General features: G+C 39.7%; 1 protein-coding gene across 4 annotated transcripts in view; it reads right to left on the reverse strand.

Moving 5' to 3' along the window:
• FGD6 (FYVE, RhoGEF and PH domain containing 6) overlaps positions 1-16,181 on the reverse strand; it is a 106,062-nt gene that overhangs the window by 72,262 nt on the left and 17,619 nt on the right. For all 4 annotated transcript variants that reach the window (XR_010594602.1, XM_005306491.4, XM_005306490.5 and 1 more), the window contains exon 2: positions 13,410-15,876. Coding sequence is in view for 3 of the 4 variants with exons in the window: in XM_005306491.4 (XP_005306548.1) it covers positions 13,410-15,876 (2,467 nt within the window). In the remaining variant the exon portion in view is untranslated. The remainder of the gene's footprint in view (positions 1-13,409; positions 15,877-16,181) is intronic.

Consider the following 16,181-nt stretch of genomic DNA (forward strand, 5'->3'; position numbering starts at 1 on the left):
TAGGTGCTAAAGTTTTACATTGTGTTGTTTTAGAGTGCAGTTATTTTTTGTACATAATTGTACATTTGTAAGTTCAACTCATGATAAAGAGATTGCACTACAGTACTTGTATTAGGTGAATTGGAAAAATATTATTATTTTTTTTTTTGCAGTGCAAATATTTGTAATAAAAATAAGTATTAAGTGAGCACTGTACACTTCGTAGTCTGTGTTGTAATTGAAATCAATATATTTGAAAATGTAGAAAACATTCAAAATATTTAAATAAATAGTATTCTATTGTTTAACAGAACAATTAATCGCGATTACCAGCCCTAATTAAAACGTATCTAAACCAACTACAGGACTACATCTGCTGCACTCAAGCTTCCACCTACACCTGGGTGGGCCAGCTAGCTAGAGTTTAAGGCACCACTTAACTTAAGCTAGAGATTTGCGTGTGTGGGAAAGGACAAGATTAGGGGCAAAACTCAAACTATAACAAGCAGTAAACAATGAATTAATAGTGCAGCGAAGACAAGTCCATAGGGTAAGCCCTTTGTATCAGTGGGACTTGCCCCAGCACAAAGGGCAATAGTTGAGATAGTTTTGTTGCCTTGTGCCTTGCCATAATGTCAAGCCAATCAATCACTTAATTTTGATCTTCCCTTTATTTTGCCACTAAGTTTACAATTGTGAGTTTCATTGATAAGAGCTCTGCCTTTGTAGATATTCAGAGCGCTGAAGGACAGAGAGACCTCTGCAGATTTTTTTTTAAAAGAAGAAATAGATCAAGGCAGCTGTGAGGATTCAAACTATCTTTACTGTTGTGGGTCCAGTCTCTCCTCATCTGTTAAAGAATGTCACAGAAAGGATTAAGGAGTGCACAGGTACACTGCATGAACATTTAGGGTATGTCTTCACTGGCAGTGCTTTAATGTGGCTGTGTAGTTGTGGCACCAGCAAAATAATAAAATAAAATAAAATAAAAAACAAAACAAAAAACCCACCTCAACGAGGGGAGTAGCTCCCAGCACTGGTGCACGGTCTACACTGCCACTTTACAGCGCTGAAACTTGCAGTGCTCAGGGGGGTGTTTTTTCAAACCCCTGAGCGAGAAAGTTGCAGCGCTGTAAAGTGGCAGTGTAGACAGGGCCTCAGAGATCCTTCAAGCAGCATCACTAGAATGGGGTGGGAGGGGAGAAATCACGTACCTGAGCAATTTGATTTTGGAGATTAATTTGGAAGTTTCTATAAAAACCATGGCAGTTTTGATAATTACCCTTTTAGAAAACTGAGAATTGAAACACAGTAGAGAAACTAGAACATAATCTTGTCTTTTTAACTAGCAGATGCTAACACCCCATGTCCTCTTCCTTCAGAGGGGATTTGGAGGGGGTTGACTCCCCACTCCAGAGAAATGTTTTGTGGCATTTTTTCCCTCTCTCTCTCTCTTTTTAAGATCTCTTCTGGATTGATGAGTATTTGGTGGTTATGTATTTGTATAAAACTTTTATTATGCCACTTTTTAAATCATCATACCTCACATATATATGTACTTGCATTGCCTTTAAAAACTGCTAACAAAGAAAAATCTTTTAAAAAGGGAAAACTAAAACCAAACTAATGCTATTTTTTATCCCTGCTATTTAACTCAGATATCAGATGCAAACTACTGCTTCCAGAAGTACATAATGACAACTCTCCTAGCAGGCTGTCATCCTCCTGTAGTTGCAGAAGCATTTTTCATTGTTCTGTTAGAGCCCTGATTGAGGATTCCTCTATGCATCTCTTGGAGCATTCAACATAAATATGCATGCATGTCTCGGATGTTCCATAAGCTACACACAATAACCATATTTTCAACTAACATCCTTTCTGAATCAAGTCATTAAACAAGAGAATGCTGACAATATGTAAATCTAAGCCGAACTATGTGTCCTAAGGTGTTCCAATTCAGCCTCACAGCACCATGGCACAAACCATGAAAAGCAGTGTCCGCAGCCATGGTATACTGAAACAACTCCACAGGAGCCATTGTTATGAAGCATGCCAAAATACATTAGGCATGTTATAATGTGCATATCTGACATGATATGGCTGAAGCAACATCAAGCATGATTACCAGAAAATTCAATATGCAATGACAAAATAGAGAGTGACCTATATCATTGCCTCGAGACCTGCACACAGCGTAGATCCTCCATACCCAGATCTTCCCCTCACTAGGGCCAGTTAAAGGCCATCTCCAGGCACACTTCTCCTTGCAGTGTGGCCGTCCCCTATTAGAATTAATAAATAATAATAAATACCACCACTGCTTTGGGGCCATCCACATGAAGCTATCTGCTAGGGAGCCCACTACCTCTCTTCTTGAAGCAAGCAGGGGCTTTCCTGCTACCATAGGTGACTGTGGCCAACAGGGACCCCATTTAGTGTTAAATGCAGAGAGGTCCCTGTGAGAAGTATTGAGATACTGGTATTTTTGCCTTCCTTGCTAACAACAGGTGTATGAAGATTCATTCTAGTTTTGCACAGATAGAAACTCATTGCATATCAACATTTCTTATGTCAGAGGTCACACACCCCTAAAAAAGATCTTAGAGGAGAAAAAAAAAAGACTACTACAAACACAAGAGCAAAAAATAAGACCTCTAACACACACAGCTAACTTACAACCATGATTTTACCACCTAAGGGTATGTCTACATTGCAGCTAGCAATGTGCTTCACAGCCCAGACAGACAGACTCAAGCCAGCTCTGCTGGAGCTAGTGTGCTAAACATTGCTGTATGGTCATTGCAGCATGGGCAGCAGCTTGTGTCCAAGCTCTTGTGGCTAGCCTGAGCCACCAGCCACACCACTAACTTTTAGTGCACTAGCTTGTGCAGAGCTAGCATGAGTCTTGTCTACCCAGGCAAGGAGGCAGGCTCCTAGTTGCAGTTTAGACATACCCTAATACACCAGCTTTTCTGAACTGTCATGAAAATTTACCAGCCCAATACAAAAAATATATTTGCCTGTCCTTTATGATAACTGACACCAAGGAAAAAAGAAGTATTTTACTTGCCAGCCAGATACAAAACAAAAAAACAAACAAACAAGTTACTCACTGTAGGTAGAATTTTAGAAGGGTGTAACAGTCTGTGCTGAAATCTCAAGCACAACATCTTCAGATGGGGAAGGGAACCATACAAAATGAGAACACAAGCTCCTAACAATATATACTTAAAAAATAAAAGCTACTTTACTGCATCAGTGGCATCATGAAGCTCTGGTGCTTACCTCCCCATCCTCTGAAATAAGAATTAACACAAGTCCCAAAAAACTGAACCACAAAAACTGTTCTGTATTTATGGATCACTATTTTTATATATCATCTCCCTTCAAGAAACATGACACAGTTTAGAAGTAACTTTAAATCTGGGGCTCTCTCTGAACTTTTACATTTCGGACAATAGCCAACAAAAGAAATAGCTAAACAACAGTACTAAAAAGAATAGTTAATTAAATTGAAGACAAACATGGAGTGACTTAACTCTTAAAAGCAGTGATGTTTGTACAAGCGTCAGCTGACACAGCTTCCTGAGTGGCACACAAAGATACTTGATGAGACACACTTTGGCTCAAACCGAACACATGGACCGGTAAAAACAACTCAGTTATTTCTTATAATGTTGGACCTACTCATGCTCTCCTCTCCCCTGCTTTTTACACACATCAGAGACACATTGAAGGGGGAAAAATGTAGATGCTTTTTCTAAGCTTTTGACAGTTTTAGGCTCTGATACCATTCTGATCAGCATAAAGGTTCCCACAAGGAAGCCACAGAAGGCAGAGGGACTCTACACACTTGGAGTGGTCTGCCCACATAGATCAGATTGGATTGCTATCAAGGTATTAGTTTGGGTAAAATTCCTTTCATTGCCCCATAAAGATTTTGGAAGCTTTTATTCCATTTTGCAATAAAAGTGATTTTCACACACACAGAGGTTAGCTCCCACTTTAAGGAAAAAGCTAAAACTTTCATAAACAAATCAGGGGTTCGTAAAAAATGAATATCAGAATTCAAACCGATAAGGGAAATGTGTGCCTTGCTGCATTGTATTTGTTATGTTTATTTTAAAGTACAACTATGTACAATATTGTAATACTGTAGTTAGATGTGCATAATCAAGTACAACTGAAATAATTGGTAATTTTTGCATGCAGTGAGACTAAAATTTAATGAATTAAAATATGAATAAAATTACATTTTAAGTCAAAATTTTGGCCTCTTTCCTAACATTTCAAAAATGTATTTTTATGTCAAAATCCAACTCAAATGTGTTTTTATTTCACATTCATAATACAAACAATTAGATTAGGTCTTATTATGGTAAAAATTTCACCTTAAGAAACATAGTATCAAAGAGTTTTAGTAATTCATTTCCTGAGCCAATGCTGAAAATAACCTTCAGGAAATGGCTGTTGTCAAGTCACATAAATGGGTCTTTCATCATCAGTTCTCATTTCATATCCAACTTTCCGCTCCATATTTATGTTATGGTACTCTCTGCATTAAGTTGGAAGACATGTGATTTACTAAGTACACCTAGTTGGTGGGTCTGAAACAGGAAGAGTCATGGTGGAGAAAGAAAACATACTTTCACAATAAGGAACCCTACCTGGTCCTTCCCTTAACATGACAAGATGTATGTGTGTATGTAGAAAGAATGCTCAAATGAAGAAAAAGTGAAAAGCAAGGGGATAGGGTTTAAAACAAAAGAGGGAGAGACTGCATATGTTACCCTTCAAGAGATCAAATTTCCAGAATTTGAAATTCTATTATGAAGGTCTAACAGGGAGTCCAAGAGGCTGTCTTATACTTAAATAGAGAAAATACTAACAGGGCTAAATGGAATGCCTTTTCATTTACTTCCTTGTTTGTCACTGTGGGAAGAATTTTAAGTTAACAGATGATGCAGTGATTTTGTCATAGTCACCAAAAATCAGACCTTTTAAAATTATCTGCCCATTAGAATTCGCAGAATTTTCCAACAGCAGATTATTCATTTTAAAGGGGGTCAAAAATTTTTTTAACAAGCCTCTTGGTTATATCCTGGTGGCTTTAAAGAAGTTTACAGTGTTGAAATCTGATCTGGATTTAAGGATCAATTACTAGAAAGGCCAAACTTAAATCTGCAACTGAGATTCTTAACTTGGAGGTCACAACCACGCTGCCCTTCCCATAATGCTAATATGGGGATGGAATTCCAGTACAGAGAAGGATGAGAATCATTGATCTAGGGCAGGGGTAGGCAACCTCTGGCACGCATGCCGCCTTCGGCACACAAGCTGATTTTCAGTGGCACTCACACTGCCCGGGTCACGGCCACCAGTCTGGGTGGCTCTGCATTTTAATTTAATTTTAAATGAAGTTGCTTAAACATTTGAAAAACCTTATTTACTTTACATACAACAATAATTTAGTTATATATTATAGACTTATAGAAAGAGACCTTCTAAAAATGTTAAAATGTATTACTGGCACGCGAAACCTTAAATTAGAGTAAATAAATGAAGACTCGGCACACCACTTCTGAAAGGTTGCCGACCCCTGATCTACGGGCATGCAGATTGCTAGATAGTGTGTTGTAAACCCTCTGAGGGAAGGGTGGTGTCTATCTGTATTTGTAAAGCACTGGAGCCTTTATGAACTACAACTAAAAAATTTGATAATAATTAGTATGACAGCCTTTCAAAATATATTTTGATTATTGTATAAAGAATAAAAAAATTCAGAGTGGTTCTGGTTATACTGCAGAGAACTGAGATTCTGCCTATTTTCCCTGCTCTGTCCAGCTTCCTAAAGAAGTGAATCAAATACAATAAGAGTGTGCAGTAGGCAAGCAAGAATATCATAATACACAAGATTACTCCATGTTATAGTGACAGAACATCAGATTTTTCTGAAAGATAATTAGTTTTGCAATGCAGCATGTTACAACCACCTTGTTGTGTACACTGCTCATTCTTTTCCAGCATGTGGAGTGCAGTAGATGCTGCTGAGGTAGCAGGTGAAAATATGTGCAAACTGTGACAGTGTGGGGTATGTGTGTCTACTAACTTGTCACTGAGTCTGTTAGTTTGGAGTTTTCAAGAGAATCTCCTGGGGGTGAAAAAAAAAGTTAAAAGTTCGATTTTATTAAAGTTCTGTGTAAAGTCCTACCCAGGTGCTCTGAAGTGTGACCTTAATTGCGGGAGGTAAAGGTTGGGAGTTGAGTGGAGCCACTGCCACGGAAGGCTGCTCTTGGGCCAGCATGCATCCAGCCTGACAGGTCAGAGCCAATGCTTTGGGATGACAAAATGTCATGGGAAGCCAGACAGGAATATTCTTGTAGCACTGGGAAGACCAACTAGAATGGCACAGTTGCTAAACTCTTCCTGTCTACAAAAGCAGTCTATAGGTAGAACGTGACATTGTTGTATGGCACCACAGTTAGCATTACTTAGAACAAGAGCAATCCAAATGGTGGAGGGAATACCTATGCACTGTAGTAGCTATTATGAGTGTAGACACGGGGTTTGTCACATGCAACCTAGGGGATCCAAGCTGTGGTTAGTATGGCCAATTTCTTTAGTGTACACAAGGCCAAGATGTAAAGGAGCACACAGAAAGCACTCTAGGAGTGGCAGAGGGAGACTTCCAGAAGCAGTGAGCACTAACTGATATTTGATACCCAATACATATCTCTTGACTCTTGCAATACATATTGGAATAGCCAGATCTGTCTCTCACACACACACATTTTTATATATATATAAAAATATATATGTACACACACACACACACACATATATAAATAAATATATGTGTGTGTACACACACAAATATACTATACCAGTATATATTAAAAGGATATTAATCAAGAATTTTGTTGTTTGCAATACAATTTGAGAAACTGAAAAACTTTTACTTCCTTTCCTATTTTGTCAAACATGACTGTACTTGTTTCTTGTTGAGCATAAATCACCCTCTCTTTCCCAACTGTTGCACTCATTAGGATCAGCAATGATGTCACCACAGTTCTTAACAGCAGTATGACAAAAATAATAAAAGTAGAGCGGCCTGGAGGACGACAATTTTGTTTTACCACTGCTTTTGAGGTTTTGAAATTTGTTTTCATTCCACAGTGGAACAAAAGCAAACCCTTTCCATTACTTTCCAGGAACAGGCTCTGTGTCAAAATGGCAGTTCTCAGGGCAGGTTTATACTAGAAGCACTACAACAGCTCAGCTGCTCCGCTGTAGCACGTCTGGTGAAGATGCGCTATGCCGACGGGAGAGCGCTCTCCCATCAGCATAATTACTCCACCTCCGTGAGAGGCTGAAACTATGTCAACGGGAGAGCATCTCCTGCTGACACTGCGGGAGTGTGAACAGCACTTAGGTCGCTGTAATTTTCGTCGCTCAGAGGGTGTCTTTTTCACACCCCGAGCGACATCAGGTAGATCCACTTAAGTGGTAGTGTAGACCTGCCCTCAGATTGAAAAACCTGAGAGAGAGAGTGTGTGTGAGTGTGTCATCAGAAAGGACCAGAGAACCCAGGACCTCAAAAACCTTCTAGAGGAAAGCTTTATGCAAACAGATATGTTTTTGTGAAATATTTAATGCATATTTTGATGGAATTTCATTTAGTTAAATATTTTCCAAACAGCTCTAATTAAAAGGTTTATATATAAAAACTAGATTGTTGGGGGTGGGAGTAAAGGAGGATTCCTTTGTCTTTTTTTAAGTGTGGAAGAGTGATGATTTTAAATATTTTAAACGATGGAGCCACTTCATACCAAATCATACAGTTTTGGACCTAAACTACTTGACAATGTCCCTTTACATTATGGAAAACAAATGTATAGGGCAAGTAAAGCAAAGTGACAAGGATTTGCATCAAGAGTCCTCCAAAAGAGAAACACATGATTTTCCCAAACAAATGATTGTCTGCTTAAAATGTCTTTCATATGCTACATCCCACAAAGTGTTTTAAAATAACTATTCAGACAGAGCACAAATGCATGTGACATAGAAGAGTAACTAGACCCAAGCATCTTGACTGAATCTGTCCCCAAAGGGGGCACCTTCAGCAGAGCAACACAATCCCAGCATTCTGTACAAGCCCAGTTCCTGCTTGCTAACGCTTTGGCCCAGAGACTAACACTGCTGAATGTTAACAGCATTTGTAGTGCGAGTCTCGCATTGATCTTAATGTTGGTCTCTAATTTTACAAATAGCTAATTATATAAATTTCATTACAAAATTTAACACATTATTGTTCATAAACTATCAAACTGGGTCAGTATGGTGGCACAGACCTTTTGCGTGGTTGCACAGAATGGCACTGGCTACAGTTTCCCGTGAGGAGTGCCGGGGCTTGGAGCTCCACACGGCTCTGTTCCCGGCTTCATTGGGGGGGGGGCGGGAACACCAGGGCTCGGAGCTTTAGCTACAGGTGGGACATGCTGGGGCTGAAACCAGAGCTCCTCTCATAGCTAAAGCCTTGAGCCCTGACACACACCCCTCACCCCCCCCAGGCAGGACTGAAACCAGGAGTGAAGACTTGAGCCCCGGCACCCGCCTAGGGTTGCCAGGTATCTGATTTTTGACCGGTGAGTCCAGTCAAAAAAGGAACTTGGCAGTGTCCGGTCAGATATATTGACCGGACACAAAGTCCGGTTACCGCTGGCAGGGGGGAGGAGTGGCAGCCTGTCACCTGGCCCTGACGCGGTGGCTCCCAAGGAAGTATGCATGCACTGGGTTGGGCCACGGATGGCCCCTTTGAGGAACAGAGATGCCCCCCGCGAGGCTAAAACCCGGAGCAGAGTCACAGGGCTGAAACCCCAAGTTGTAGCGCTCCCACCCCCAGCTGAGCACTGGTGCTCCCAAAGGGCAGAGGGATAGCTCAGTGGTTTGAGCGTTGGCCTGCTAACCCCAGCGTTGTAAGTTCAATCCTTGAGGGAGCCACTTAAGGATCTGGGGCAAAATCAGTACTTGGTCCTGCTAGTGAAGGCAGGGGGGCTGGACTTGCTGACCTTTCAGGGTCTCTTCCAGTTCTATAGGATAGGTATATCACACCCCCGCCCTGAGCACTCCCCAAGGCAGTACAGTGTTTGCTTGGGGGAGTGGTTTTTTAATGTATTTATTTGTCTGTGCGGCTGCCTGATTACTGGTGGTGTCCGGTTTACTGGTAAGTCCGTAACTCTGGTGTTCGTACCTTTGAGGTTCTATTGTACAGCATTTTCTCTGGTTTTACAATAGGAGAAGCAAGAGCATCTTTTCAGAGCCCAGCAAACAAGAAATCTCAGATATCTGAAACTTCTTAAAAATATTGGAAAGCTGTTCAAAAAAGCCACATTTAAAACTTCTCCTGATAAGAGTTTAGCACAGACACTGAAAATCTGTTTGAGACATTATCCTACACAGCCATCTTTTCAGGGAAGCCCTCCTTTTCCACCTGTGATGATGGCCTATTCAAGAGAGCTGACCATCAAATTAACATTTATCTCTGGGCCTAATCCTGCAACCCTCACTCATGTTATGTAGTCCCTATTGTTCATGTGAGTAGTCCAAACGGGTCACTCAGCACAAACAATGGTTGCAGCATCAAGCCCATAGCGAACACAAGAACATACCAAAGATGGAGTTTAACTACAAAGACATAGTTCAAACTCCAAGTAGGCAATATCTAGCATACAATGTTTTGGTAAAGTTTCCACGAGAAGGAATCTAACCTCAGGATTCCATCAATAACACAGAGTTTTAAAATTCCTAATCAGTTCTGTTTATTAACTTTATTTTAATTTATTTATACTTCGGCATACTTTATGGTTTTCCAAACAATAATTCTAAATCAGGTCATTGGAAAAAATAAAAAGGAAAGTATGTAGTTGTACTCATATAGAGTGCTGAAAGTCTCTCTCAAAGAGAAATCCTCCTACTAGGCAATGTGTTTCAAGGAGCAGTGCAATCAGAAATTATGCTAACAATTACAGGGAGCTCTACATTCAATCAAAATCAATTAGCAATCATGTATGGTCGCAAAAGCTCAGAGGAAACATTGCCAACATATTCAGGAAACATAGTATATTAATCCACAAAAAGCTGGAGGAGCAGAGTAACGGAGTCTGAAGTACAAGATAGCAGCTTTGCAATTGCAAATAAATAATAATAATAAAAAAAAGGGGGCCCCCAAAGACTGTTGGCAAATTTCCACTCAATTTCAACTTGTTTCCAGTGAAGTTTTTGCCCTCTTTTTGGTAAGAGTTTGTTACTATAAAAAGGAGAATGACAAAAATCAAATATTTTTCTTTCACTAAGAGAAATACAAATACGTGCTATTACTTTGAAGTAACTGAGCTGTAGTTACACACCTCCTATAGTAGCGTCAAAAGAAATGTTGCAGTGGTACTTTGGAGACGCATAAAAAGCACTAGCTTTTAGTAATGCTTCAAACCTGGACACTCACTTCTTAGAAAATAGACAATTACTTCATTCCTTGCTTACGCTGTCTCCTGCTAATTATGATAATTTAAAACTTGGCATGCATTGAGAAAAGCAATTTCTATCCCTCCCCTTCCCAGTCACCATTCTTCTCTCATATTTTAATTAAACAAAAAAATGAAATGCCCTAAAACCCAACAAAACAAAAACCTAATGCATTCACCTTCTTTACCCTATTTAAAATGTTTTGTCCTGATTTATTAGTCTGAAAACCAATAATCTATATTAAAGACTCTTGCTCTTGGAACTAAATTTTTGGTATTGTTCCCATGGCAGAACATCCAAAGTCAAGTTAGCTTCATTATTAGTTCTAGTCATTACTTTCCTTTCTCAAGGTATCCCACAGAACATTTCAGAGAAGTGAACGAGTTTGACACCAGTAATGTGTTAACTGCGTAGACAATATGAATTCAGTGGTTCTCACACATTTTTGGGACACTAAGGGAGTAATGAACCCTCCCATTCAAGCCAATGATAAAACTTCAATGGGAGTGAAGATAGACCAACCCCTTTGAAAATCCCACTCCAGAATATTTTACTAAGAAAGCAGCTCTCCTCTTAAATAGCCTAACTACAGCACTTATCTTCCAAGAGTGCCACTGGATCTTTAATTTCCTCTTAGAAGGTTACCAAGTGAGCAGAATGTGCCTCAACGTAATCCATCATCTGAAATTAGGATAAAATTGCAAGAGCTATTAATTCTCATTGTTTGGGCATAATGGGATGAGGAAAAAATTTCTCACATGATATAGTACCATTGGGTATATTATAAAGCAGTGGTCCCCAAATTGTGAGTCATGCCCCCTAGGGGGGCACAGAGGAACATTTGGGAGGGGGGCACAGGCCAACTCCCACAGGGGGCAGGGAAGGACCGCCACCCAGTCCAACTCCACCCTCAGCCCAGCTGCACGCTGCCACCAGCCCAGCTCCAGCCAGAGGTTCACTTTGCCCCCTACTCCACCCCCAGCCCAGCTTTGTCCTCATTCCCTCTCCACCACCAGCTCCTCCCTCATCCCCAGCTCTGCCTTCAGTCCAAGCTCCTTTGCTGAGCCAACTGTGCAGTAATGGGGGGGAAGGAGAGGGAAGGAGTGTGAACAGATTCTATTACTGGTAAAGGGGGTGCAACAAGAAAAGCTTGGGCACCACTGTTATGAAGATTTTAGGCCTTCCTCTAGAGCACCTAAAACTGGATACTGTTGACAGCACATAGGACTAAATGGACCCGTGATCTATTCTGGTACATCAAGCCTTGTGTTCCTGTGGTTAGGTTGTATTTGTGCTTTAGTAGTAATGTTTGAGGTACAGTCCTTTCAATTTACAGGCTGTGTTTCAAAGTACAATTTCTTTTGCACTGCAGTTTTAAATTATAAAAAAAGAATTGCTACTAACAAATCTCAAAGGCCAGGCTATGGAAATTTTAGGGAAAGTGGTCTAATACAAAGGGGCAAGTGCACATGCAACATACTAGTTTTATGTAATCCAGGGTATCAGCCTGTTGGATGTGTTACTCTGCTCCCCTTTTCAAAGTCTTAGAATCATAAAATATCAGGGTTGGAAGGGACCTCAGGAGGTCATCTAGTCCAACCCGCTGCTCAAAGCAAGACTAATCCCCAATGTATTTATTTTTTTGCCCCAGACTCCTAAATGGCCCCCTCAAGGATTGAACTCACAACCCTGGGTTTAGCAATCCAATGCTTAAACCACTGAGCTATCCCTCCCAAGTATTCATGAATACCACAGAAAGACTAAGTGACGATGAAATACAAGAACACATAACTCTGGTTCTAATCTAACATCTAAAAGAAAACTATCCCAAGGCAGAAGCAAGCACTTTACTTCAGTAATCAACAAAAATAATACTGTACTCAGTTCATAAGACCAATACGTTGAGGGTAAATGTGTAAGATGTCACATTCAACATTATGAAGCTTAACTAGACTACTTCCCACAATAGAGACTCCCACCTTCCTACAAAGGCAAGTAACTTGATGTAGATGAAAAGGAATTCAATATACAAGTTTATAAGTCCTAAAAATGTTATAAGGATGCCATTTCAAATATTTTCTCCCCCTTTACAGCAAGCATCTCATTGCAAAACACTAAGTTCTCACACTGGTGAGATACATTAAAAAAAAAAAAAGCAAAGCCTTTGTACTCTACATGTAAAATAAGAGCAGTTGTGATTGTCTTTACAAAGTTTGGTCTATACACCAGCCCTGCAGTTCATCTCAATAAGCACCCCCTTCCACCAGGGTCATATTACAAAACTATAGTGCAAGGCATTGCAAAAAGTATCTTGCTGGGCACTAAGCTACAAATAGCTACATATTCCATTCAAAATCCGAGCATGGATTTACCAAACCCTAAAACTCTACAAAAGTCAACCTTTATTAATAAAAGTCACCAAAGCATATCTTTAAGCACTGTCCCTTCAATGGAAAGCTCTCTGTGTGACTGCTTAGCTAAGAGCATTTAAGCAAGTTCATTCTGTGTCTCGGTCTTTATTTACAAGAGCTTTTCCAGATTGAATACAAGCAACAGTTAGCTATTACCATCAATTTCAGTTTAAGAATACTCTAAACTCCAAAGCACAGTAGTTGGCTTATCTATCTTTAAGTCTGATTAGACATTGGGAATGATAAAAATTCACCTTTTCCTTGATACTAAATTCTACAAGTAGATTTAAGAGTTATTCCACCAAGAAAAAATCTTTCCGGGGCACAACTTGTTACTAAATTAACATATATGGGTGAAAATACATACGGGTATTAGATATACCCACATAATTAAACAAGCATATTTCCTAAATTCACCATTCAAACAATAATAAAAATGTGTCTGTATCCAGCACACAGAGCTGGATCTATTTTACACACACTTTCCTCCTACATTACCTGCCATGTCTTGAATGGCTGCTTGTAGCGTCGTATGGTTCTTCCACCTCATATACATTTGTATCATGGTCTTCCACCACACTGCTGGAATTCTGCCATTCAAAACATGGATTTTTATCAGAAGACTGAATAAAAGGCAAGTTCTCATACTCTGGAATTTCTTCATAGTGGCGCACATTCTCATATTCTGGTGGATAATCGCTTGTAAGAGAATTCAAGTGTGTTTGTGACAACTGCTTCCCTGAGAATATTTGTTCATCTAAAGCCTCTAATCTTTGACTGTTTGGTATATCATGCTGACTCCTATGTCTCTGTCTTTTCTTTAGTGATGCTGGGCTACCTATTTCTGCAGAACGTGCCTTGGCAGATTTAGTTTTCCTTTCGCTGGCTAAGGACGTTACATTCCAGGTGTTACCAATACCATTCCCTTCCCCAGTGGAAAGACTAGCTATGGCACCATCCATAGATTGGCTGCCCTTGGAAAAAAATTTCTGGAAGTCACTTTTCATTATGCAAACAGACAATTTAAAGTTGAGAAATTTCTTTAAAGTATTTTTCTTCTGACTGTCTTTGGAAGGTTTGTCCGTTCTGTCCATATCCACGGAAGATAGAGATTTAGCTCTAGGCTTGATCACAGCAGTTGAAAGGTCTGAGTTTGTGGCAATGGTGGCAGTTTTTAATGATTCTGGATTGCCTGAAAATGGCAGGATAGGATGAGGTAATTTCCAGACAGGTTTCTCTGAAGAACGTTTTGGCATGTCACAGTAAGGTGACATACCTTGTTCTTTGGCCAACATATGCCTTAAACGAGTTCTTTCAAGAACACTTTCTGATTTTTTATCTTCACTGGAAACATAAGAACGTTTTTCAACAAGCTCCTCTGATGCAGCTTTTTTCAGCAGTCCAGCAGCAGGCAAGCTGTGTCTTTGAGGTTTTTTAGGAACAATCCTTGGTGAACTTTCATCTTTTACATGAATCTCTTTATATTCTGGTTTCTGCGCAGAAACGTCAAGGCTACTGGAGGCAGGCAAGTGCTGATTGCAAGTCAATTTGAGCTGCTTAGGCAAACTCATGGACTGAGTACAGCTTCGTATAAAACTAGTCCTTTTGTCCACAGCAGCTAATATACTAGCGTCATCTGTCATTTCATCTGCAGGACTTGTTAAAGTAAGGTCTTCATCCAAGGAACGTTTAACATTTTCTGTCATGAGAGAAGCTTCTTGTACAAGCTGAGGCAAGATATTCTGTGAGGCTAATTCTTCGGTATCAGTAGATTCCTTCACCCTGTGTATTTTCTCAGCAAGATTTTGAGGAATCTCAAATGTATTAGTCTGATGCACTTTTTCTGGATGATCATTATATGAAACACTCTGACCAAGAACATTAATTTTTGCTGTTTTTTTAAAGATGTGTTCAGAAGATCCAGCAGAATTGCTCTTTGAATTAATTGGTTCTCTTGTTCCTTCCCCGGACCTATCTATACCATCTTGACGGACTAGACATGCAGCACGTGGCTTTCTCGGTTTTGGAACTGGAAATACTTTTGAGCTGGGTGCTGAACATGCTCCAGAAGAAGGTGGAGTTTTATCATCTCCTTTCATACATACTCCACCTGAAAACGTACTATCACTATTTACATTAACATTTTCTAGGGTTTCTTGGTCCAATGAGCAATAGCAATTGTGGTTGCTTTCAGTCAGACTGGAACAAGTTTCAGACACGTGAATTTCATCAGCATCTCTCTTATTGTGGTTATTTTCTGGCTTGCCTGTAGCTTCCTCAGAACCAGATAACCGCACAAGATCTGTAAGCTCTATTTTAACTTCATTGTTAGAACTATTACTATCATCCCTTTCAAGTTGATCTGGACACTTGTGCCTCAGAGGGCTGCTATTAGGGAATACACTTTGTGTTAGACCATCTTTGAGTGTCCCTTCCAGAAGGCTGGCCTTTAAAACTACCCGATTTCTATTTGCCACTTTTTCACTATGACTCTCCTGTATTGTCCTACCTTTTATAGATGGTGCGATTTGTTCACCTATCTTGATATTCTCCAAGTTCTCAAAGTGTTCAAAAATTATTTGAGTTTTACATATGCTCTCCCCATTTCCAAGCTTATGGATGCATTCAAAATTGCAAGAACACATTGGTATAATGTAAGCAGTATCCTCAGTGCTTTCTGCGGAGTCTCCATTTTTATAATTCAGGTGGTCTAGCGTTTCAGAAGAATCTCCTTTGTGTTCTTCTAGGCTTTTGGTGCTTTTTCTTAAAGATGATGGAGGTCTAACTTCAGGAACAGATGAACTCTTGAGAACCTTTGGTTTTGGTGCTATTGCTGGTTTAGTTTTCTTTGTTGTTTGTATAACACCAGCAAACACAACATCTGGCTTAGGTGCAACAGGGGGAGGTGATGCCTTGTGTCCTACCACAAATTTTGGTTTTGGGGCCACTGGTGGCTTCTTAATTTCTAGAAAGGAAAAAACAAAAATTTTAATCATTATGAACCTACAAAACAACTTATCTTGCATTACAGTACTTTATAAAAGATTCAACTTTTTATAACATTTAAACTATTCAATTATTTACACTATTTCACTTTACCCCCACCTTACTTTTTTATACTAGAATTTCTTCCTTTTAATAGAAACACTCAGGTAGTTTAGGAGAGGGGGGGAAAACTTAGGTTTTCTAAAACAAGGGTTTTTCAAAACCTAAAACCTGTTAGAAATGTTTATCAAAAAATGTTCAGAAAGTACTTAAAAAGAAGGTATT

Source organism: Chrysemys picta, chromosome 1 (genome assembly GCF_011386835.1).
Source record: "Chrysemys picta bellii isolate R12L10 chromosome 1, ASM1138683v2, whole genome shotgun sequence".
NCBI classification, from domain to species: Eukaryota; Metazoa; Chordata; order Testudines; family Emydidae; genus Chrysemys; species Chrysemys picta.